This window comes from Microcebus murinus, chromosome 17 (assembly GCF_040939455.1).
Source record: "Microcebus murinus isolate Inina chromosome 17, M.murinus_Inina_mat1.0, whole genome shotgun sequence".
In the NCBI taxonomy this organism is placed as follows: Eukaryota; Metazoa; Chordata; class Mammalia; order Primates; family Cheirogaleidae; genus Microcebus; species Microcebus murinus.
In genome coordinates, this window is record NC_134120.1 from 104,832 (window position 1) to 130,983 (window position 26,152).

The 26,152-nt window shown below is 42.0% G+C and overlaps 1 protein-coding gene across 8 annotated transcripts; it reads right to left on the minus strand.

Annotated features, from left to right (window-relative positions):
• Positions 1–871: 871 nt before the first annotated feature.
• On the minus strand, positions 872–25,928 carry ADNP2 (ADNP homeobox 2). Of its 8 annotated transcripts, none has more exons than XM_075993775.1 (5): positions 18,074–24,540; positions 10,401–11,914; positions 7,884–7,976; positions 7,256–7,341; positions 872–5,475 (listed from the first exon to the last, which is right to left on the minus strand). In XM_075993775.1, the coding sequence occupies exon 5, from the start codon at positions 5,296–5,298 to the stop codon at positions 2,341–2,343; it is 2,958 nt and encodes a 985-aa protein (XP_075849890.1). In that variant the 5' UTR covers positions 5,299–5,475; positions 7,256–7,341; positions 7,884–7,976; positions 10,401–11,914; positions 18,074–24,540; the 3' UTR covers positions 872–2,340. The 8 variants fall into 8 exon arrangements, with proteins under 8 accessions (XP_075849890.1, XP_075849889.1, XP_012644383.1 ...); XM_075993774.1 differs by having other exon boundaries at positions 7,884–9,426; XM_012788929.3 differs by lacking the exons at positions 7,256–7,341; positions 7,884–7,976 and adding an exon at positions 25,738–25,928 and having other exon boundaries at positions 10,401–10,490; positions 18,074–18,194.
• Positions 25,929–26,152: the final 224 nt, after the last annotated feature.

The following is a 26,152-nucleotide window of genomic DNA, read 5'->3' on the forward strand; positions in this document are numbered from 1 at the left end:
GATAAAATATTTTTAAAAGTGCACAACTTTTTAATCATTGTATAAAAAACTATCTCCTTCCTTCTGAATTTTTTTAATGACAGTTTAAAATATCTTCACTAAACTATTAATAATCTACATTTTTTCAATTTCAAATAAATTATTTTTTTACATTTGCAAGAACTCCCACGTGCTTTCTGAAGTGTTTTGAAATGGATCTTCTATCCTATTTTGACCTGTAAGCCTAAACATTGAATAGCCAGCAGCTAGCACAATAAAAGGCCCAGCACCAAAGGGTGTGCCGCAGCTAAAACACACCTGGACCTCGAGCACCTTCATCAGAGTGGCTTTCGTGGGGTGATTCTGCTCTGCAGGGACCGCTTGGCAATGACGGCTTTGGTGGCCACAACTAGGGCGAGGGCAAGGCAGTGTGGGGGCATTTGGTGGGTGGTAGCCAGGGACACTGCTCATCCTACGGTGCACAGGTCTGCCACCCATAGCAAGGAACCATCAGGCCCAAAATTCGGGCAGGGCCAAGGATGGGAAACCTCGTGCACGTGACTGGAGAAAGGCCAGGATGAAGCCACAGCTGGTGGCAGACTGCCCGTCCCCACTGGCACCACTAAGCATGGCCAGGTAACAGCAAATGCCACAGTGCTGACACCTTGTTATAACCTGCCCTGGCACTGTGGGGACCACCACTATTGAAATACCACAAATCTCTGCCAAATCCATCTTGTGACCCTGGTGATTAGCCTTTTCCAGTTATGCTTATTTTCACACGTTGACAAGTAACGTTCTTTAGAAAACAAATGTGGCATCTACTTCCACATTTAGATTATTCCTAAAAGACATGCATAGTAATGTTTTAACTGTGAAAAGAATTAAACAGTTCTATTTGCAGTGGTGTAACAAATTTTAATTCAAAATAGACACTCTGAAAACAATAGGTAAAAAAAAATAATAGGTTCAACAAGCTCTTTTTGAATTTATAACAGAGTACACCAACAATCACAGACCAGTTTCACAATTGCCTCAAAAATGCACATTATAGCAATTACATGCAAGTATTGTACTTTTAAAATTCATATAGTAACATTATTATAAGAGGCTACCACCTCCTCCAAACGTTCCTACCTAAAGGCATGTCAGACAGGTCCCTCCGCTGTGCATCGCCGGCACGTGACTTACGGCCCAAACTGGTCTCCCTCACTGGTTCTGGCGCTTTACTTTGCATCAGATGGAAAAAAAGGAGATTTAACATCCAAAGGACACAAAGGAGACTCTTTAGCAACACACCTCCCATCCACCCAGACAGCCGGGCCAGAGGAAAGCTGGTCTCCCCTAGACCTGGCCTCCAGGACGTACTACGGAGCCCGAACACACCAACCTCGGAGACGTAGACCCGTCCACTGGTTCCACCCTGTCCCCTGAAAACCTGCGTTGAGATTTAAGTTCATGTCCACACTCAGGTGCAGTGACTTTATTCCTGAGCATTGCAGTCCTTCCCTTTCACTAGTTTATCAGCAGTTAGGTTAAGAGAAGAGTTTTTGGGTGTGTTTTTAATGTTTATTCTAAAGGCACTATAGATTTATTTTCTTACCTTTGAATGGAGAAATGACTTATCAGCGTATCAAAAAAGGGGGAAAGTCTACACTGAAAACTGATTTCTGCACCTACAGAATTACTTTATTTGTAAAAATAACTCTTGATTTATGAGCTACCTGCCAGACCTCAGATCCAGTATATTTTTAACAAAAACACTTGAGTTATGATTTAAAAAAAAAACAAAAAACAAACAAACAAAAAAAAAAACGCTGTTAGGACAAACCTGAAAAAATGTAGATCAAAATTATAATCTAGTAAGTGAATAACTTCAAAGAAGGAATCAGCAAGAGCTGATGCAGGCAGCCCTCAGGGAGCTGCGCCCACTGGACCGGCACCCAGTCTCAACAGTCCCTACGTCGCCGGCTGCTGCCGCAAAGCTGAGGGAGATCGATTCTCCAGCTTGCAGTTAATCAAGTATTCTGAAACAGGCTGAAACTTCCTTAAATGAAAAAAACAAGTATTTGTAGATTTCAGGTTTTTTATCATATGACAACTGACACTGCTGGGAAAACAAGGCGTGCATGAAATATCAAAAAATTTAATTTACAGGACAGAGGGAAAAAATGAAAATAATTGTTACAATAAATCTGAAAGAACTATTCACTTCCTTACATAGAAGCCTTTCTGAGCACCTGAAATATGTCTAAAGAGCAGCATAAAGACCACTGGGATTAATTCAACGCAGTGAAAACGTTTTTAAAAGTCTCAATTGAAAAACTATTACCTAGTACTTAGCTCTACTAATTTTTTTTTTTACAAGTTTTGTGGTTCACACTCAAAGTTCAATCTGTGTTTAACATTTTTAAGTTCAGACATGTCAAAGCCTAAAAGTACAGAAGGCTTATGACTTTTTATTGCTTTCATGCAAATATATCTTCTTTTTCCAAAAAATGAAGCCACATCAATTTTCCACACCCATAAGAGTGAGGATAAAAGTTCTAGTTCCTTTTTACTAGGATATGGTCTCTTATGGAAATAATCTCTAAGAAATTGCTTTTTTTCTTCATAAGACCGGTCTTCATATTTTTTAGGATCTAATGCTAAAATCTGAAGAGCATCTTCGCTGACGACCGGCCCCTCTGTCCTGGTTTCATTCCTTTGTCTTTTACAAGGCACAACACTCGTCCCTTTCTCTGGACCTGGGGCCGCATCCACATTCAGGATGAGAGGCGGCTCCTCCCCAGCCCTCTGGTCTTCTGCCCCCACGTGGGCATCAGGCAGCTTTCTCTTCACAGAGAAGGGGGCATCATGGACCACCTCGCCGTTGACCAAGAGCAGCTCGCTGTTCTCCGCGGCGTCAGGCTGGCCCTGCAGGTCTGAGCCGCTGTCCTTGGGGGCACTCCTGCAGCGCAGCAGGTGGACGGCAATGGCAGCCAGTGTCATGTTCCCAGTGTAGACCCCACAGCAGTGGATGCACTTGAAGGCAGGAGACTTCAGAATTGTGTGCACTGTGGGCATGATGTGGTGCCTCTCCTTCAGGTGCAGCTCATATGCTTCCGGCGCCACAAAGGTGCCGAAGCAAAAGGGGCAGGTAGAGACCTGCTTGCTGGGGCTGCCAGACGTGCCCTCGGCCAGAGGCCGCACCTTCACATACACAGGCACGAGGGACTTGGAGTGTATCCCAGCAAGTATGGCCAGGTAGACTTCCCGCTCCCCAAGCTCCTCCTTTGGCAATACGGTAATGAAGTCAAGATGAGGGAACAGCAGGTTGCCATTAGCATCAATATCCAACTGAAAGCCCTTGTTACTGTAATCCACAGGTAACTTCTTCTTCCCCAGGTGCATGGTCCTGCTGTGCTCTGAAAGACCTCGGATATCATGGAACGTACGTGGACAGAACAAGCAGCCCAGGCCATGCATCAGTAAGTGATGTATGAGCTCCTCCTCGGAGACCAGGCATTTACAGGAGAGACAGCGAACCGTCTTCTCTCTCATCCACTTTAGAAATGGCGCACACGCCGCCAGTTTCTCCGGCTCGAGCTTGTCCCCAGCCCTGCATTCGCTGTGCTTATGGGCCACCTCCATGTGGACCTGGTAGACGTTGGAGGGGAAGAGCTCATTGCAAACAGGGCAGGTTTTCCACTGTTTGGCCTGCTTGAGCGCCTGGTTGGTGTCTGCCGCAGAAGAAGCGGCCTGAATGAACACGCTCTGGGAAGTGTTCACCAGCACTGACGGCGAGGGAATGCCGGGCAGGGAGCCAGCCATCGGGGCTGCTGTGCCCGATGGCAGCAGCTGGATGGGCACCTGTGGTGGGGCCACTGTTGCCATGCCCCCAGGGGGAACCGGCAAAGTGACAGACACTGGGGCCAGCGTGTAGGTTGGAATCCCGTTCACTTGCTTCCCCGTAGGGATGAGCTGTCTAAGAATAGAGCCTGAGGTGAGGAAGGTGGTGTTCTGTGAAGTGCCGGGTCTGAACGGCTGACTCACAGGCAGAATGTTGGTGCTGACTGGCTGGCTGAGTTGTAGAACCCCAGGCCTCGCGGGCTGGCCCACAGGGAGAACTCCTGGCATGACAGACTGATTGAGCTGAAGAACACCAGAATTCACACCCTGGGTCACAGGGACACCACCTGAGGAGACCGTCTGGTTGGAGGAAAGCAGCCCGGATGGGACCACCTGGCCCGCAGGGAGAACCCGTGACGGGGCCGTCTGGCCAACAGGGAGCACCCCTGACTGGACCATCTGACCAGTGGGAAGAACCCCAGAGGTTGCCGTCTGTCCAGGGATAACCCCAGCAGGGGTCATCTGGCCTGCAGGAAGGACCCCTGCTGGGACAGCACGGCTCACAGAAATCACCCCTGGTGAGACAGCCTGAAGAACCCCGGGGGTGACAGAGGGATTAACAGGAAGGACACCAGGTCTTATGGGCCCCACAGGCTGGGTGAGGGGTAAAACCCCAGGGCGGACAGGCGGACTTAAGGGGAGGACACTAGTTCCAACAGACTTATTTATGGGTCCAACGGGCTGACTCAAGGGCAATACGGGGGGGTTTACAGGCTGGTGAAGTGGAACCCCATGAGAAAGAAAGACGGGCTGAGGTGCTGAGGACTGTAGGGTGAGGCTGTTCTGACCCACGGGCAGAGGGCTGGAGACCAGAGTCACGTGGGACTGGGCAGCAGCCGGTGGGGAATGGGTGAGGCTCCCAGGAGCGCCCGGGGCCACAGTCACTGGTTGCACTGTGGCTGGGCTCGGACTGCTCTGCGGCAAGGCCAGGTGGAAACGTGGAGGCGGGGCCGGGATGCTCGGAGCACTGCTGCTCGTTGGTACGACCAAACGTGCTGCTGGTTTGGGGGCAATATGCATTTGCTTCAAAAGTCCAGTCCTCTTAATATGTTCTGAAATCACAGATCTAAGCTTATTTTCCAAATCCCTGTGTATATCCGATGTCAAAATGTGATACATTAATGCATCCTGGCTACTGGCATTGGCACTGCATTTTTTACAATAATATTTGTCAGATGGTGGGATCTTCTCCATAGGAGTCTCATTAGTTTTCAGCTGCTCACCGTCCTCAGTTCGCAGGCCAAAGTAGGAGTTAATTAAGTAGTGAAAATGGGCTACCAGCACATGCTTCTTCATGCTATAGTACAAAGTGTTTGAAAAGTTGCATTTTAAACAGGTAAAGCTTATCACATCACTCCTCGGCGATTTAGTTTCGCCCAAAATATTCACTGTGTAGTTCTGGACTTTCCGAACAGGAGCATGGAACATTCTGAAGTGCCTCCCCACGACTTTGGGTTGAGATGCAAACACACAGTTCGGGCAAGGAATCACCAGCTCTTGGTCAATCTCATCTTCATGGTAACGATGTAAATGATTTTTGAATGATGAAAGCACTTTTGTAGAGTATTTACAGAGGCCACAACAGTATGGCTTTGTTCGGTATCTCTGTTAAAAGAAAAAAATTTCAGGCATACTTTAAGATAAACTATACAGAAGATGTTCTGCTTTCCCTAGTCCAGGAATCCATGACTCTCCTTATAATGTGCTACATACATTCACACTGTCCCTCCCCAAGGAACAGTTTTTTCTAACCCAAGGTTGGCAAGCTTTTTCCATAAAGAGCCAGATAGTAAATATTTTAGGCTTGTGGGCCATACAACACAGTCTCTGTGGCAGCTACTCAGCATCACCACTGTAGTGCAAAAGTACCCACAAATAATATGTAATTTATGGGCACAGCTATGTTCCAATAAATATTTATGAACACCAATTCAAATTTTATATACTTTCACATGTACTCTTGTCGTCTTTTCTTCTTAAATATTTAAAAACCCAACAATCAATCTTAGCTCATTGGTTGTGCAAATGGTCAAATCAGAAACCTGCAAGTTTTGCTGGATGTTGGAGCTGACTGCAGTCCCTAGTTACAGGATTTGCCCACAGCTTGCAAGTTTGCTGACCCCTGCTCTGAGCTATCCACTAAAACCACAAATCTCATCACTTAGTCCTGTACTTCAACTGCATTAATTAACAATAAACTTGGTTAAGTTTTCTGCAAGAGAAAATTATTTTCTCCCCCTCATCCTATTTTTCTTAGTTCCAGTGTTGTTTTTACTCCAAATTCTAAAACCTCTGAAATTTATCTACAACTAACCCAGCTTTCAGATTGCTAAACCATCATCATTATCCTTTTAGTCTCCCCACTCCTAGCGAAGAGTCGAATGGATAGTGCTTCGCACATGTAGGCACCCAATAAACTAATCTAAACAGCAAGTGTGCCTAAACCCACACTATGAAGAAGCCTGAGGCAACAGAACACAATACTGACCATATGGATTTTCTATTTAAGGCACATTAGGGGGAATCAACCACCTCGGGGTCTAAAAACAGACATTTATATAACTGCTGGCCAAATGAGGAGTGCAATCTGCTCCAACATCAATAAAACTTGCAGGTTTGTGACGATCCAAGAGCACACTTAAGTCTTTGGTCTCATGGTAACTCTTAAGACCCTAGAGCTGGTGAACCATAAAACACCTACCCCTAGTCCCACAAGCCAGTAAGCAGAGCCTGGACAGATCGAACATCTTGTCCGAGGCCCTGGAGTTGGCAGTGGCATTATCACAGTGACCAAGGGTTAATTACCACTCTTCTCCTAATCTGTGTTCTCACGATCTCTCTCTCTCTCTCTCTCTCTCTCTCTCTCTCTCTCTCTCTCTCTCTCTCTCTCTCTCTCTCTCTCTCTCACACACACACACACACACACACACACACACACACACACATTTCCCTTCCTCAAGACTTTGTCATCTTATCTCTCTCCTATTCATGTCGTTTTTCCTCTTGGGTCACAGGTCAGAAAAATTATCTATACACATTCAACATTGTGTTACTATCTTCTCAGCAGTTGGAAAAATCTCAGGTTCTAATATTTCTGGTAGAATCTATAATAAACCTAGGGCAAAGCCACTACCTCAGACCAGACACTAAAATAAAAACCTATTTCCCTAATTCTAAGAGACACATATTTTTTCATATTTTAACTCTCTGAAATCTGTATATACCTCACAACCAAAAGTTCATATTGCAACACAATTTAAGTGAAATATCATTTTAGTTTTATTAGTGATTCATTAAAAATGGTGTATTATACTCAATGAAAAAGTATTGAGAAACTGTATACTCAAAGAAAATTATACTCAATGAAAGAACTGATAGAACTTACTAACAAATGCCTGTTAATATCTGTTAGTGTTGAATAAATCTTTGGGTTAGGCAAATATTCCTTTAATATGACACCATAAACATGATCTATAAAAGAAAAAAATGATAAATTGAACTTCATGAGAATTAAAAAGCTTCTGCTCTTTTAAAGACACTGTTTAAAAAACGAAAAGACAAGTCATAGGCTAAGAGACAATATTTGCAAACCACCTATCTAATGCACAATTCTCCTCTAGAATACACGTTGTGGACATATTCAATCTCAGTAAGGAAACAAATGATCCAATTTTTTTTAAATGCTCAAAAGATTTGAACACTTTTACCAAAGAAGATATCTGGATGTAAAATAAACACATGAAAACATGCTCAACATCATCAGTCACTAGTGAAATGCAAATTAATATCAAAGGAGATACCATTACACATCTTAAAATAGGAAATCAGTATTTAAGCCAATAAATACAATATAGTATCAAACCGGGCAAGGATGCAGAAGAGCTAGAACGCTCACACTGCTGAGGGAAAGCCAACTAGTACAACCGATTTGAAAACAGTGTGGCAGTTTCTTATAAAGACAAATACGTATTTACATACCATATAGCCCACAGATCCCATTCCAAGTCATTTACCTGAGAGAAATGAAGGCACATATTCACACAAAAACCTGCAAAAGTTCCAGGCCAGTGACCAACCATAAAAACTGGAGTATGAACATCAGCTCACTGGTAACAGAGGAAGAACAAACAATGACGGAAGTGAAGGAGCGGCACTGTGTGCTGCCAGAAGGACCAAATCCAGACCAGGCACCATCTTCCCATCACACCTTAACTTTGCTTCCTCAAGACCCCAAGACTCAAGCTCCACCGCCTCAGACCACCTCAGTAAGCCTCTCTGTCCTCCTCGCCCTGAGAGAGTCTCATGTGTTTCTCTCAGCCCTGGAGGCACGAGCCACACAATCCACCACAATTATGCAACTTACCCTCTAGTTCTCCCCAAACTGTCCCTAAATCCTGTGTTCCCAGGAACAAACTAGAGAAGGAAGACCACCTTAGGAACAAAGTCACTGATATTAGCAGACATCAGTCTTTCTCACTCCAGGCAATGGTGATTTTACTTTTATCTGAATATGGTATCTAATAACATTCAATCTCTATTATTTCAAATTATTAGGTCATTAAATATGAAACATCCAAATTTTGAATCAAAAGTGTACTGCTTCAAACAAGAAGCAGTACAATTAATCAAAGTATGGGCCTAAACTATTGACACAGTTTTGCCATCTTAACAGTAGCTTGTTTATGCCAGCAGGAAAGAAGCCTGAAGATCGAGGAGCAATGAAATTTCCAAAGATGTTTTCCACAGCTTGTTGAGAATTGAATATTTTTCCTTGCAAGAAGTGGTCCAAAGCCTGGAAGAAGTAGTAGTCACTTGGTGCAAAGTCTGGTGAATACAGCAGATGACAGAGAGTTTCCAAGTCCAGCTGCTGTAGTTTGAGTAGCGTTGTTTGTGTGACATGTGGTCAAGCATTGTCTTGCAAGAGGATTCCAGTCTCGGCTGCTTAATCACAAGCATCCTCATCATTTCATCCAGTTGGTTGCAGTAGACATCTACTGTAATGGACTGACCAGGTTTCATTTCATGAAGCTGTAGTGGATACCAGTGCTGGACCACCAAAAAGACACCATTAGCTTTTTCTTGATGAATATTCAGTTTTGGACTGTGTTTTAGCACTTCATCTTTATCCAACAAATGCTTGAAATTGTCAAAAAGAATCCATTTTTCATCACACATAACAATAGGTTGTAGAAATGGTCACCTTTATGTTGTGACAGCAAAGAAAGGCACAAGCTTCGAGATGATTTTTCTTCTGATGCCGGTTTAATTCACGCGGAACCATCTATCCAGCTTCTTTACCTTGCCCATTTGTTACAAATGGTCCAATATTGTTGGAATAGTAACATCAAACCTTGCTGCTAGTTCATGTACAGGTTGAGATGGATTCACTTCCACTACAGCTTTCAGCAGCTCATCATTATCCACCTTGCTCAAGTCGCCCATGTGGCTGATTTTCAAAATGAAATTCACCAAAACAGAACTTCTCAAACCACTGACGTACTATATATTCATTAGCCACTTCCTTCCCCAAACACTTGATATTTCAAGCTGTCTGCGCTGCATTGGTTCCACAATAGAAAGCATATTTGAAAATAAAACAAATTTTTTACTTACCCATGGTTTCACAAAAATTGCTCTTAAAAATCTTTGAAAGATAATTACAAGGCAAAACATGCGTTTGAAAGACTGAGGATGCACCTTCATGATAAAAATATAACAAACGTCAAAGGTGAAATGTCAGAGATATCAACTGTCAAACTGAGTACTTAAGGAAAACGGACATTTCATACTTAATAACCTAAATAACATTTTATGTTTACGCCTACTCACTCAACAAAAACAAACTCCTTGAGGAAAAGAACCTTAACTTTTACCTCTTTAGACTGGGCACCAAAAACTGTTACCTGCCTTGTGGCATAATTTCAAAAATGCTTAATGAAAAATGTTATTTTTATATGTACTGCAAGCTACATTATAGGATATTGTAAGAATTCAGACGAGAAAAATCAATGAAGCTTAAGGTTCATGAAGTCAAGATCTGCTAAATGAGGCTCATTTCGACAGCCATGAGCTGTGCTACAGAACAGCCACGTCACGGTGGATTCAAGGATCACATCAGATGCTAGAGAGGGGATGTTGGGCCATAGAGGGTCAGAGACTAAAACAAGGACTCAGGAGGGCAGCTGACAACAGCAACATTGCTGTTACATTCATTGCATACACTTAATTCAAAGCATTTTGTTTTACTAAGAACAGTTATTAAATCAAAGGTCTGTTTTACACCAGTGGCATTTATAATCAAGGACAAATAGTTTCCCTGCATCACTGTGTCAACTACATTCAAAGACGACTCTCAAAGCATCCATAACCTTGCCCAACAATGAACTTTGTTTTCTATCTCCCTAAATGGCTTCAGTGGGCCTCCTCCCCACTCATCCACCAGCAACCCCAATACATGTGATGTTCCTCAGACTAAATTCACACTCACCCCTTTTGAAGAAATGTGAAAACCAAATACAGAAAATACATACCACTTTCTTTCCAGACGGTTCCCAGAGAGAAACATCTCCCCACGATGTGTTATAAAAGTACTTCTCCCCTGGATCGAAGCCTTTAAGGTCCTTTTCAAAAAGAAGAAAAAAAAGACATCATTATGCAAATTCAGAAGATAAAGAATTATTTCATTAGAACCTGGCAAGTATGTGGCACCTAAGAAACCTACATGAGAAAAGAGAAATGAAAATATAGTTGTTCGCCCATATCCATGGGGGATGGGTTCCAGGACCCTCTGCAGATACCAAACCCACAGATGCTCAAGTCCCTGACATAAAATAGTGTAGCATCTGCATATAACCTACGTACGTGAATGGTAAGAAAGTGAAACAGTCGTATTGCTGATATGAAGAAACATTTACTGGTCTGGACAGAAGATCAAACCAGTCACAACATTCCCTTAAGCCAAAGCCTAATCCAGAGCAAGGCCCCGACTTAATTCTATGAAGGCTGACAGAGGTGAGAAGCTGCAGAGGTTGGTTCATGAGGTTTATGGGAAAAAAGCCATCTCCATAACATAAAAGTGCAAGGTGAAGCACTAAGCACTGATGGAGAAGCTGCAGCAAGTTATCCAGATCTAGCTGAGATCACCGCTGAAGGTGGTTACACTAAACAAGAGATTTTCAATGTAGATGAAACAGCCTTCTAATAGAAGAAAATGCCATCTGTGACTTTCATAGCTAGAGACAAGTCAGTATGACTGGCTTTAAAGCTTTAGAGAACAGGCTAAATCCATTGTTAGGGGCTAATGCAGCTATGACTTTAAGTGGAAGCCAGTGCTCACTTACCATTCTGAAAGTCCTAGAGCCCTTAAGAACTATGCTAAATCTACTCTGCCTGTGCTCTATAGATGGAAGAACAAAGCCTAGAGACAGCAAATCTGTTACAGTATGGTTTGCTGAATATTCTAAGCCCACTGCTAAGACCTACTGCTCAGAAAAAAAAGATTCCTTTCAAAGTATTACTGCTCATTAACAATGCACCTGGTCACCCAAGAGCTCTTGTGGAGCGGTGCAAGGAGATTAATGTTGTTTTGATGTCTGCTGGCACCCATTCTACAGCCCGTGAATCAAGACTAATTTCAACTTTCAAGTCTTAATTATTTCAGAAATACATTTCATAAAGTTAGAACTACTATGATGGATCTGAGAAAAGTAAACTGAAAACCAGGAAAGGATGCACCATTCTAGATCCCATTAAGAACATTTGTGATTCATGGGAAGAGGTCAAAATATCAACATTCACAAGAGTTTGGAAGAAGTTGATTACAACCCTCATGGATGACTTTTAGAGGTAGAAGACTTCAGTGTAAGAACTGCAGATGTGGTAGAAATAGCAAAAGAACTTAAATTAGGAGTGGAGCCTGAAGATGTGACTGAATTGCTGCAATCTCCGGATAAAACTTGAATGGATGAGGAGTTGCTTCTTATGGATGAACAAACAAAGTGGTTTCTTGAGATGGAATCTATTCCTGGTGAAGATGCTGTGAACACTGTTGAAATGACAACAAAGGATTTAGAATATTCCATAAACTTAGTTGGTAAAGCAGCAGCAGGGTTTGAGAGGACTGACTCCGATTTTGAAAGAAATGCTACTGTGGGTAAAATGCTCTCAAACAGCATCACATGCTACAGAGAAAGCTTTCATAAAAGGAAGAGTCTATCAATGCAGCAAACTTCACTGTTGTCTTATTTTAAGAAATTGCCACAGCCACCCCCACCTTCAGCAACCACCACTGTGATCAGTCAGCACCATCAACACAGAGGAAGACCCTCCACCAGCAAAATGATTAAGACTACTGAAAGTTCAGACAATCGTTAGCATTACTTAGCAATAAAGTATTTTTAACTAAGGCATGTACACTGTTTTAGACATAATGCTCTTTCACACTTAAGAGACTACAATATAATGTAAACATAACTTTTTTTTTGAGACAGGGTCTCACTTTGTCACCTGTGTAGAGTGCAGTGGCATCATCACAGCTCACTGCAACTTCAAATTCCTGGGTCTAGCAATTCTCCTGCCTTAGCCTCCCCAATAGCTGGGACTACAGGCATACACCACTGCACCAAGCAAATTTTTCTGTTTTGTTTTGTTTTTTTGTAGAGACGAGGTCTCACTCTTGGGTCAGGCTGGTCTCAAACTCCTGGCCTCAAGTGATCCTCCTGCCTAGGCCTCCCAAAGTGCTAGGATTATAGGTATCAGCCACTGTACCTGGCCTAAACATAACTTTTATGTGTAAGAGGAAACCAAAATATTCACGTGACTCACTTTATTGTGATATTTGCTTTAATATGGTAGTCTGGAAACAGACCCGAAATATCTCCAAGGTATGCCTGTACTTGAAACTCTAACCAGAGACCTTTTTAAAAAAACTCTTTTTATTCTCCCCTACCACCTTTTAAATTTTTAACATCAACATCAAGATTTTTCCTGGCCTCCACTGTGATAGTATCTGTACCTCTAATAGTTTTTAATTTCGAACACACATAATCACCAAAGCTTCCAGGAACAGTTATACTTTTAAATAACTCTGGATATTATTAATATTTACCACATCAATATGTACTAACATATGAAATATAACAGTAACTTAATGGGTGGAGTACCCATTCAATCCTCAGATAATGCTTCACTTACTTATGAATTCTCAGCCTACCAAAGAAACTATAATTTCCAAATAACATCACAATTCCTCTGTGGTACCCAGCATATATTAGAAACCTCTATTTTGGGCAGTGTACACAGGCATACACAGAAAGAACACATATCTTTCACTTTCAAGTTTATGATATTTGTGAGTTTTGGTTATTGAGCAAATAAATACTGGTTTCTTTTATATTTTAATAGTTAAAACACAGTCATTATTCAAGGGATGGACCCGCTTAACTGGGCTAAACATCAGAATTGGTGGTCAGGACTGATCCACACTGTGGTTCCAGTACGCTCAGATATGCCAGGTACTTTCCTGGCACTAGTTCTAAAAAGAAAATTCTTGTCAGATTTTATACAGGGAACTCTGAATGTAATCATGGCCAGACACAGTGGCTCACCCCTGTAATCCTAGCACTCTTGGAAGCAGGAGGATTGCTTGAGGCCAGGAGTTCAAGACCAGCCTTAGCAAGAGAGACCCCCAGCTCTATAAAAATAGAAAAATTAGCTATGTATGGTGGCGCATGCCCATAGTCCCAGTTACTGGGGAGCTAAGTCAGGAGGACTGATTAAGCCCAGGAGTTTGAGGTTGCAGCAAGCTAGGATGATGCCACTGTGTTCTAGCCTGGGGACAGAGCAAGACTCTACCTCAAGAAAAGTAAGAAAAGAAAAAGAAGATAAGGTTCTTAGAAGAGTATATTTTCCCCAAGGCTCACTCTTCTCGGCCAGGCAGCTGACAACCACACAGCCTCCTATCTGATGCCCTATTCTTGCTAGAAGAATAAAGTCACATGTGCTTTGTGATACTCCATTGTGAAGTCTAAAATGCAGCACAGGGCATCCATGAGGGCCAGATGGGTGCTTCCTCGGTCCCTTCTTTTTCCTGTGCCATTCTCCAGTCAGCTTGGATTCTATAAGCCCCCAACAGCCTTCTAATAAATTTCCGTTTGCAGAAGTTGGTCCGTTTGATTTCTGTTTTATGAAACCAAAGAACTCTTAACTACCATGGTGGATTAAAAATAAATGCATTTGACACAGAAAAAGGTTCTTAATATGAGGTTCAGTGAAAAGAAACAAAGCTAGTATAATGTCTTATACAGCTGGACCATATCCTTGTAAGGAAAAAAAATGTGAATGTATCCCACTTTTAAAAAATCTATAAAGATATATAACAATGTTAACAATGGCTATTTCAGGGTAATAGTTTACAAGGAGTCTTGATTTTCTTTATGTTTCTGTGTCTATTTCATAAAATATAGGCCTAATTACAAATTACTAAAAATAAAAATTCATACCCAAGAAAATTAGTACTATTTAACCCAACAGATAATCTAAACTAACTTAATAGTTTTAAGCCATTCAAATTCCCTAATTTTCCCCTGTGAAGTATTTATGTATCTGTGTCAGTAAAGTCTTAAAAGGAAATAAACAGTCTTGAACAAATTCAGATGAGTAAACATTCTTACGTTGACTGAAGTTCATGAGGAATGTGCAGTTCTACTCAAGTGAAAAACAAAGGACTCAAGGATGAAAACCTTCAGCTATTACTGACATTTTATCTAAAAATAAAACCAATTTCATAACAGAATTACACTTTTAAAAACTGAATTCACATTACAAGGAAACTAATGAGACATGATGACCAAATGAATACCTGCTCCTAGACTGGATCCATTACTGAAGGGAAAACAATGCTACAAATGATTAGATCAGACAAAATCCTCATCCAATGCTACATATGCTCACGCTGATAACCACCCTGCAGTAATGCAGAGACCCTCTGTGAGCAAGAGTGAGGAAATGTTAACACCAACAGGACCACATGTTAATTGGTAAATATGGGTAAAAAATAATGAGTGTTCTTTGTACTCTCCTGATTGTTGTAACTTTTCTATAGCATTGAATCATTTTTTCCAAATATGACTTTTAAAAACTGAATTTGCTCAGCCTGGTTTGATGGGGCTTAGTCAATCTGGACATAGTTCTAAATTTCATGTTCCTGAAACACCTTCTCCAATTCTTTCCATTGGAGAATCCCACCTATTCTTTAAAAACACAAACTTTACACAAAAGCAGTTCAAATCTTAACTAACACATAGGTCACACCAGCCTGCCTGTTCTGCACTGTGAATGCTCCCAGTACATGTTTCAGCTCCAGCTCTGTTGTCAACTCCCTAAAAGGGGCAAGTATATTGACTTAAATTCTCACCTTCCTTCACTGTAATGTTGAGGATATTGAGGCCCAGAGAACAACTGACTTCCCAAGGTCATACTATTAATTAATGGCCAGGATTAAACCAAAAGCTTCTGTTTAACCATCTGAAGATCAAAAGAATATATTCAGTCTGTTTACTAAAGATACTAGTATACCTTCAGCGTTTGTTTTTGAAGCATCTCCCTCATGCCAAGCACCATTCTAAGAACTCTTATATATTACCATTTGAAATTTTCTTATTATAAACATATGTGTTAGTTACTCATTTTTACATTGGCTGCAAATACTACTTAAAGTCACATATGTCAACATTATTAATGAACTATCAATATGTTATCTACTGTGTCTACGTTCAACCTACTTAGCAAATACTCTCAATCTTATCTGCACATAATTACCCTGCTTCTCTTCCTCATGTGTAAAATGGGACTTACAGGCAGAGCTGCCAAGAAGTCTGAAGTTTTCTGATTTTAAGACTGTTCCTGGGCAATAGGATCTACCTAGGAGCTTCCACTCTCCTCTCCTTATACTTACAAATGGACTTTCAGTCACAATCTGTTATTAAAGTATTTCTCTATTTGAACTTTACTTTCATTCATTCATTTAAAACATATTTGTTAAGAATCTATGTGCCAGATACTGTTCTGGTTACAGCTAGAATAGTGGATAACAAATCAATGAGGGAGACAGGTCAGGGAGTGTAAGTTTTGAAGAAAAATAGAACAGGGTAAGAGAATGAAGTGGGAAAGGGCAGCACTGCAGGGCGAAGATACCTCTGACAAGGTGAAGAGTGAGCAGAGACCTACCTGGGGTCCTTCAGGAATTAACTCTATTTGTCTACTTGAGAGCAAAGACAAATTCTGACCACTAATGCAAATCCTGGTAATTATTACTCTTCCAGTATTTAACTGTGTATTTATAAATAAAAATCTGGTTGAAAGTCTGAGATTTGAAAGTTAAGAAACTGAACTTTTCCCAGTTCTCTATCAGAGTGGAGTCTTTAAAACTATACCCAGTTTTAACCACTTCGGTACAAGCATCGACTATAGTCGATGGCCACAGATGACACACACACAGCCGAGCATCGACTTCAGCCGATAGCCGTGATATGAAGGCACACAGTCGAGCGTCGACAGCCAAAAGCTTTTACTTTTATAGCTTTTATCTCTGCAGTTGCGGTGTGTACATTCAGCTATTAAGTTTCTACAAATCTGTGACCTTTTAACAAGTCCTTAGTAGGAGTTATTATAGTTATTTTCCTAAAGCTGCCTGTAAAGTAAAACAAGCTTTCAGTGCTTTAAAGCTTTCCTCATCACACAAGAGCAAAACGGATTTGTTGTCAATACACAGCGCAAAATACCGTGCAAACTATGAGTGCCGATTGTGGGCAAGGTCTCGCGGCCGGTGAGCGCCATTCTGAAGTGGTTAAAGAAACCAAACTCTTTACAAGTTTCAAAAATTTAAAGCATATACTGTCCCTATTTCTACAGTTATGAATAAAATATGCATGAAATTATCAATTTAAGGATAAACAGCAACCCTTATTTTTTTTTTGAGACAGTCTTGCTTTGTTGCCCAGGCTAGAGTGAGTGCCATGGTGTCAGCCTAGCTCACAGCAACCTCAAACTCCTGGGCTCAAACAATCCTCTTGCCTCAGCCTCCTGAGTAGCTGGGACTACAGGCATGCGCCACCATGCCCAGCTAATTTTTTCTATATATATTAGTTGGCCAATTAATTTCTTTCTATTTTTAGTAGAGACAGGGTCTCGCTCTTGCTCAGGCTGGTTTCAAACTCCTGACCTCAAGCAATCCGCCCACCTCGGCCTCCCAGAGTGCTAGGATTATAGGCGTGAGCCACCACGCCTGGCCAGCAACCCTTATTTAACATTTTTAAAAATTATATATAAGCTGGGCGCGGTGGCTCACGCCTGTAATCCTAGCACTCTGGGAGGCTGAGGCGGGCGGATTGCTCGAGGTCAGGAGTTCGAAACCAGCCTGAGCAAGAGCGAGACCCCGTCTCTACTATAAATAGAAAGAAATTAATTGGCCAACTAATATATATATAAAATTAGCCAGGCATGGTGGCGCATGCCTGTAGTCCCAGCTACTCGGGAGGCTGAGGCAGAAGGATTGCTTGAGCCCAGGAGTTTGAGGTTGCTGTGAGCTAGGCTGACGCCACGGCACTCACTCTAGCCTGGTCAATAAGCGAGACTCTGTCTCAAAAAAAAAAAAAAAAAAAATTATATATGATAGCTACATGTTCTCAATTTATAAGAATGAGTAAAATTATAGGAAAACAAAACTATCAATAAAGTATGTGACTATGACCTTAATTTTTAAACTTTTCTAGGACTGCATATAGATAAATTCATGAATTAGGACAAAAAAAGAAAAAAATAAACTATCATTTCGTGTATGCATGCCTATTTTTTGATCACTCTAATAATACTGGGAAATTAAGTTAGAGTCTTCTTTTGCTAAAATAAGAGGTAATTCAACAGATTCCCCTCAAACATCAAAAACAAATACTTAAAATAACTAATGACTATAAAAACTCCCTCTTTAAAGTGACTCAAAAACTTAAATAGCTCATTTTAAATCAGAAAGACATAAATAAGGACTAATGATGCTTTCATACAGGCATCGAAAATATTAGCAATTTCCATTCTATGGAATCTTACCCACTCTTCAAAAACTACCAGTTCAAATCTCACCTCCATAAAGCCAACCCTAGCACCTCCAATATTATCGTCTCCTTTCCATCTGTGATTTATATCTTCTTACCTTCAGTAACTCCTTGCAACTGTCAAGCCCAATATCCACAAGAATGCCTTTCACCTTTTTTCGCACCTTTCTGATGTTGTCAAGATTTTCCACGGGAATTTGAAACATTTTTGAAATTTTCCTTAAAAAGAAAACAAAACTGTAATAAGTATATACATAAAAAATATTTTTTAACAAGGTTGGTAAACACTAGGAATAGAGTATAATTCCAGACTATATAAAGAACTCTTATAATTCAATAATCAAAAGAGAAATAACCCCATTTAAAAATGGGCAAAGGATCTAAATAGACACTTCTTCAAAGAAGATATACAAATAGCCATTAAGAAAAGCACATGAAAAGATGCTCAACATCATTAGCTATGGTATTTGGGGAAATGCAAATCAAAACCACAATAAGATATTACATCTACTAGGAAGTCTGTAATTTTTTTAAAAAAAAAAAAAGGAAAATCGCATGTGTTAGTAAGGATGTAGAGAAATTAAAACTCTCATATGTTGCTAATAGTAATGTAAAATAGTGCAGCCAGTTTGGAAAAGTCTAGAATTCCCTCAAAAGATTAAACTATACATACCACATGAACCAGCAATCGCACCCAAGACAAATGAAAAAATAACATCCGCAGAAACACTTTTTCTTTTTTTTAGAGACAGTCTCACTCTGTTGCCCGGGCTAGAGTGCCGTGGCACCAGCCTAGCTCACAACAACCTCAAACTCCTGGGCTTAATGATCCTCCTGCCTCAGCCTCCCGAGTAGCTGAGACTACAGGTATACACCACTGCACCCGGCTAATTTTTCTATTTTTAGTAGAAACGGGATCTCACTCTTGCTCAGGCTGGTCTCAAACTCCTGACCTCAGGTGGTCCTCCAGCCATGGCCTCCCAGAGTGGTGAGATTACAGGCGTGAGCCACCGTGCCCGGCCCACACAAAAACTTAAACAAGGATGTTCACAGCAGCATTATTCAATTACCAAAAAGTGCGATCAACCCAAATGTCTAAAAACTGATGACTGGATAAGTAATATGTGGTATATCCATTCAATGGAATATCATTTGGCTATAAAAAGAAATGAAACTGATACATGCTACAATGCAGATGAACCCTGGAAACCCAAATGAAAGAAGCTAGACACAATGACCACATATTGTATGACTCCATTTATACCAAGTGTCCAGAACAGACAAATCCACAGACAGAAAGCACAACAGTGGTTGCCAGGGCTGAGAAAACCAAGAGCTGATGGCTAAGGATAACAGAACTTCTTTTTGGAATAACAACAATGTTCTGAGATCAAATGTGGAGACACGCACAAGCTCTGTGAATGTGCTCACAGTCACTAAACCGTGCAGTTTAATGGATGAATTGTATAGCATGTAAATTATATATCTCAATAAAGCTGTTTAAACAATATCTGAAAAGGCATAAAATTAAAATAAACACTGTGGCACTTGACCAGACTACAGGGCACTGAAATGACCTGAGATCAAATGTGGAGACACGCACAAGCTCTGTGAATGTGCTCACAGTCACTAAACCGTGCAGTTTAATGGATGAATTGTATAGCATGTAAATTATATATCTCAATAAAGCTGTTTAAACAATATCTGAAAAGGCATAAAATTAAAATAAACACTGTGGCACTTGACCAGACTACAGGGCACTTAAATGACCTCATTGTTTTCAAGATAAAGACAAATGTTGTCGGAGAGTGTGCATACATTCATACACAAGCTCCACAGCTCTGTCCACTGAGAACCTGGAAGCAGTTACCCCAGCAGCAGTGGGACCCAAATTTTAATCTCTAAATACCACTTTCCATTAAAAGAACCAGGCTCCTTGGAAAAATGGCTGATTCTAGGGCTGAAGCACAGTAAAGATGAGCCCAGGACACCTTGTGCCAGAAAACAAGACCATTTGCTCAATGATTTGACAGATAAATCAAAAGTACAGAAAAGAAACCAGCTTGAAGCAGCTTGCTCAACCCATGGGATAATTTGGGCATATATGAAGTAACTGATTGTAACCTGGAGCAACTAAAGTTTCCAAAGATCCACCAATACCCCCCCTTCCCACATGCTCTTACAATATAACTGACACTCTCCCAAAAGTTGGCACACCTACTCCTCTTGACCCTTAGCAGAACTGCACATCAGCCACCAGCAAGTGAGCACAGATGCCTCAGGGGACAACCCCAGTTGTCGGCAAGTCACATCACCTTTGATTCTTCCCAGATGAGGCCCCTCTGGAGCAGAAACAGCCATCATCTCGCGTCCCAGTCAGAATTCCTGATGCTCAGAACGAGCTTTTTAAATAAAATGTGTTACTCAACTAAGTTTTGGGGTAGTTTGGTATACAGTAATAGGCTATAGCCCACTATAATGTAAACTTAAAGTTCATACTAATATACTTAAACCAAAAGTCTGATGAAGAATGGGGTATATACATGATTTCTAAGTACCTCCCCACAAAATACTTATTAATAACCAAGGGAAAGAATAATTTCACAGAACTCTGGCAAACAAGCCCAAATTAAGAGACAGCATGCAAAATAAATAGCCTGTAATATTCAAAAGTATCAAGATCATAAAAGGTAGCACTGTTCGTAATAGCCCAAAAGTGAAAACATGGCAATCATCCAAATGTCCATCAAATGGTGAATGGATAAACAAAGTGCAGCATATCCACACAGTGGAATACTATTTGGCAATAAAAACTAGGTACTCATACATGCTATAACATGGATCTCAAAAACAGGCCAGGCATGGTAGCTCACACCTGTAATTCTGGCACTCTGGGATGGCATGGTGAGAGGATGGCTTGAAGTCAGGAGTTTGAGGCCAGCCTGACCAACAGCAAGACCCCATCTCTACAAAAAATGGAAAAATTAGCCAGGTGCAGTGGTGCACACCTGTAATCCCAGCTACTCAGGAGGCTGAGGCAGGAGGATCACTTGAGCCCAGGAGTCTGACGCTGGAGTGAGCTGAGATAATACCACTATACTCTAGCTGAGATGACAGAGCAAGACTATCCCAAAAACAAAACTACACGTTATCCTAAGTCAAAGAATCCAGATGCAAAAAAGTCCTCATATTATCTGTTTCCATTTATATGAAATGCCCAGAGAAGACAATCTATAGAGCCAGAAGGTAGATTAGCAGTTGGCTAGAAATGGGAACAAGTAAGTAAATTGACACACTTTCTGGTGGGATGCTGGAAATGTTCTAATATTAGATTGTGGCACTGTTTTGTGAAGTTACTTAAAAAAAAAAAAACCAATGAATTATACACTTAAAAAAACATATCATGGAAGAAAAAAACTAAGGAAATACCCCAGATTAAAGGAGACTAAAGATACTATACAATTGTAAACTATTTTATTATTAATACAAATGATGCTATTGGAACACCTTGAAAAACCTCAAAGGGGTCTGAAATTAGACGGCAATAATGTACTGATTTTGATGGCTTTGTTATTGGACATGCATGAGAATGTTCTTGTTTGTAGGAAATCATATTGGTGGTAATGTGGCCCCTTTTTCAGCAACTTACTCTCAAAATAATTCTGGGAAAATAAGTTTTTTGTACTGTATTTGTAACTTTTCCATAAATCTGCAACTATTTCAAAAATTTTTTTAAATGTGTAAGCTATAGAAGCTAAAAAAGCTATTAGCCAAATTCAAGTGACAAACATTTTTGTAACTCAACTTTATTAATAATTAAATGACATTTAAAATAATAAATATCAATTTTTTACTATCAAAGCAGTAACTTTTAAGATTGATAATATCCAGTGGTAGTGAGACTAAGTGGAAAAATCCTAATTTCTACACATTAGAGGGCAATTTGGCAGTATCTCCCAAGATAGCTATTCTACCTCTATATCCCTCTCCTCTACTTGCTACCCAAGAACAGGTTCAGTGAGCCCTCCTAGAACTTAGCACAGTAACCAGCTGATACATTTCCATCGCACTCACCTCACTATCCTGCAATTATCTGCCTATGTATCTATTTCCCCCACTGGACTGAACTTCTTCAGAGCAGGAATCATGTTGTATTTGCTTGTTTGGGGCCCATCACAAAGCACAGTACACAGCAAATGTTCATTAAATGAACAAAAGACATAAAACAAAGCAGGGTAAGAACCATAAGATGCAGAAAGTGCTATGAATGTTCAAACGAGGGATAGGCTTTGGAGAGTGGGTAAGCTTCTTTTTAAACAACTTATCTACATGAAAAGTGTACGTAGGTCTCAGCAAAAGGAGAGATTTAAGGACCATTACCATTGTAGAATTGGGGGCTATAAAAATCATAGGAAATAGTAAAATTTTAAAAAATATAATGCACTGAACTGGGCTGCCTTCAAAAGCTTATACTCTCAGAGAAAAGCTGTCAAGTGTTCAGGATGCATTTCTACATGCTAAGCACAAAGTCACTTTCAAGCCCAGACACTCTGGCCAGAGCAAGGCTCAATGAAAACTCTGTTAGATGCTTTCCATTCGCTCTATCAGACTTGCTTTCATTTCCTCCATAAGGTTCCACTATCCTCTCTATCCCCTGGGATTCTTCATTCTCCAAAAGCTGTTAAACAGGACAGTCTAAAGTACTGTCCATCATCCACATGTATCTTAAACAGGGAAGCTAAATTTACTGCTTGCAAGGAACAGTCTCAGCTGACACAGCAAGAGTTGGCCTCATGATGGGGTTCTGAGAAGCATGGACTACAAGAACCAGTGGACTCCCAGAAGCAGTCAGTGGTGTTTAGGGACTGGCTGATTCGCACAAGCATGGATACTGGAGGCTACTGCAGACTGGCTCACTCTCAGAGGGCGTTATTGAAATGGGGCTGTCATTAACTAGGGAGGGTTCTGTAGTTACTTGTTCAAGGCTTGGGACTAGAGCCAAAAAACTGTCAATCTTTTTTCTTTCGGAATTTGAAGAATAGGAACTTTTTATTCTCAAATGTAAGTGCCCCATTCCCTCATCGTTACTGTGGTTCACAAAAAACAAGCACACAGATCTTGTTTTAAAAAAAGAGAGAAAAAGTTTCCTTCCTCTAGCAATTTCTCTAGCAGTTTGCTAACTGCTTTAAGGAAACCAACTGAGGATAAAAAATAAGATATAGGTAAATTACAGAAGTTTCATAATTGTTGCCAATCACTCTGGGAAAGGGAAGCTATTATTCATAATTTATTCATTCTAAGATAACATAATTTAGTCATTCTTAGATCCATTTTTTATCATAATTTATCCATTCTAAGGATAAAAGTCCATACAAAATGCCCAATGGATTAACAACTAGGAAAGAAATGGTCCAACATTTTCATATTTATAGATCTTCTACAGATACTGTTCTCCATGTATTCTTAGTACTCTGTAAAATCTGTATTTTCACCATTAGAAAATGGCAGGCTGGGCAGCCGACTGTTTTCATATCCATGCACTAATTAACCTCAGTTCACAATGAATCTCAGTTCTCAACGTTTGTGGTAGACATGCAACTACTATAAAATTTCACTGATGTGCATAAGAAAATATTATTTCCTAAAGGGGTATTTAAAGGGTTATTTTTGCTGTTTTTCAGTATCATAATTACTTAAGGAAATTTTATTATGAAAAAAGTAAACTATAAAAAATTAAGTCATTCAGGTAATAAACAATATTTCTTCTTAATCCACAGAACTTTCTTTTTAGTTCCTGTGAAATCTAAATTCTAAAAAGATTTTCACTTGAGGCAGCACAGCACAATGGTCACCAGCAAGGATTCTGGGGCTGTGTGCTGGGTTTAAATCAACTCCTCCACCCACTAGCTGTGTAATCCTGGGCAAGCCACTTAATCTCTCTGTGCCTTGGCTGCTTCATCTGTAAAACGGGAGAGTGCAATCTCATTTACAGAGCAGCTTCAAGGACGCATGAGTTAATACGTGTAGGGCATTTGGCACATAAGCAAAAAACCTAAATGAAATGTCCCAACTATTGGAATACAGGGCTTTCTTTACAAAGCAACTTAAAACACAGAATATTTATGCCATATATTCAGAAGGTCTGGATTCGAATCACCAGATCCCCTCCTAGCCTTGTGGCCTTCAACAACCTCCCAGTTTCCTCCCATGTAACACGCTGCCCTAACAGGTCTGTGACAAGCAAAGAGTGAAGAGCAGGCCTCATTTACCTCCTCACAGTGCTGGCAATTGCAAACTTGGATTCAAATCAAAAAGGTGCTGCCAAAAATCCCAGAATTTCTTCGGCTAAAAATCTTGCCATCACTGTCATCATCCCCCTTAACCAGGGATCAACTCCTGTCATACATGCACTACTGCAGGCCACACATTCTTACCCTCTCATCTAGACCGCTGGAAGGACAGCCTCTTGTCTCCTCCTTACTCCTGTCCATGCTTTCTGAACACAGATCTGTCACTGCCATACTTAAAGACCACTGGCCCAATGCTGTGGGTGCAGTGCCAGCACACTCACTACCTGGCCAAATAAGTAACATCTCCGAATAAGTTACTTGACTTTCAACCACAGATGAACATGAACTTTTCACAACTCCTACGTTCTTACACTTGGTCCTCTCTCCCACAAACGCTCTTCACCTGCCAAATGCTACCCAGACTCCAAGTCCCTCATTTGATGAAAGCTGGGCGTTCCTTCAAAAATGCTCCAGTGATGCCCACAGCAGTTCAGTGTTATAGCATTTGCCAATCTGCAGTGTAAGATATCTGTTCACCCACCAGTCAGCTTCCTCTCCCCACCACCAGCCAGTAGATTCCTCAAGATCTCAAGAAGAAATGATTACCCCTTCTATTCAAAAATAGTAAGTTTTAAGCATTCAGACAAGCCTTCTGTTCAAATTCAAAGAAAAATACTTCATATATTTAATCATTCTGCAACTGCAATACATTTAGAAGGGCAGTTACAATACTCCAAATGTTGGTAGAAATTTTGTAAACACAATCTATTTGGTCGAAATCAGCAATGGCAAATGAAAAGCTAAAATTTTAAAGTCAACATCTGCGTATCAACTGTCGATATTCTCATCAAAAGCTCAACAGTGAAGAAACAGGGATTTCCTATCGTCCCTGTGGGAAAAAACCAGGCAGATTTAGGTGCGACGGTCGGTCCCTGTCCCACATTTGCTTTGCCATCTTTCTACACGCCAGCCGAGAGAGCTCCAGGGGAGCCTGGCCTGGGGTGCTTCGGTGCTCCCTCCAGGGGCTGGATCTCCAGCAACCCTCCTCCTCCGCTCCCCCTACCTGCTGCACCCCTCTACCCACCGCGGTGCCCCTCTCTACCCCGTCAGACAGCCTCCCCGCTCTCCCGTGCGCCCCTTTCCCCTGTGCCCCCTCCCTCGGCCTGCCCCTTCCTCCCCTCCCCCCGCCGTCCTCCCCTCTCCTTCCTGCCCCCTACTCTTTCCCCCGTCGCCCTTTTCCCCTCCCTCTCTCCCCGCCCTCCCGGGACAGCCCCGCTCCCACGTGACCGGCGGGGAGGGGCGGGCCGCGGCGCGTCAGGGACCGCGGGCGCCGCTCGGGCCGCGAACCCCGCGCCCTGAGAACGTCCCGGGACTGCCGAGGCGGGCGCGGGCAGAGCCTGGGCGGGCGCGGGCGCGGGCGTGGGCGTGGCCGGGAGGGGCCGGGCGGGGGCCGGGGCCAGGGCCGTACCTACCGCTCGGCGCCCGGGAAGCGCCGCGTCCCCGCCGCCGCCTCTCGCAGCGCCGCCGCGTCCTCCGCCGAGAGCTGCCGCGTCCCGCGGGGCCGCCCGCGCCCCCCGCGCCTCCGCCCCGCGCGGCGGGACCCCGCCTCAGCGCGAGCCCACCCCCCGGCACCACCCGTCCCTCCTCCCGCGCGGCCAGAAAGAGAAGATGGCGCTCGAGTGGGCGCAGGAAGTGACGTTGGGCCTCATTTGCATGCCGGCACTGCCAGCCAATGGGAGTGGAGTGTGCATGGGGCCCCTAGGCACCCCCCCCACAGGCCCTCTGGGCCCCTGGGCAAAGTTGGGTTCGAGGCTCAAGGATGGAAGTGAGGGGTCCCCTGTGGAGCCCCCTCCCCTGAACCGGCTCCTAGCACAGAGAACTATCCAG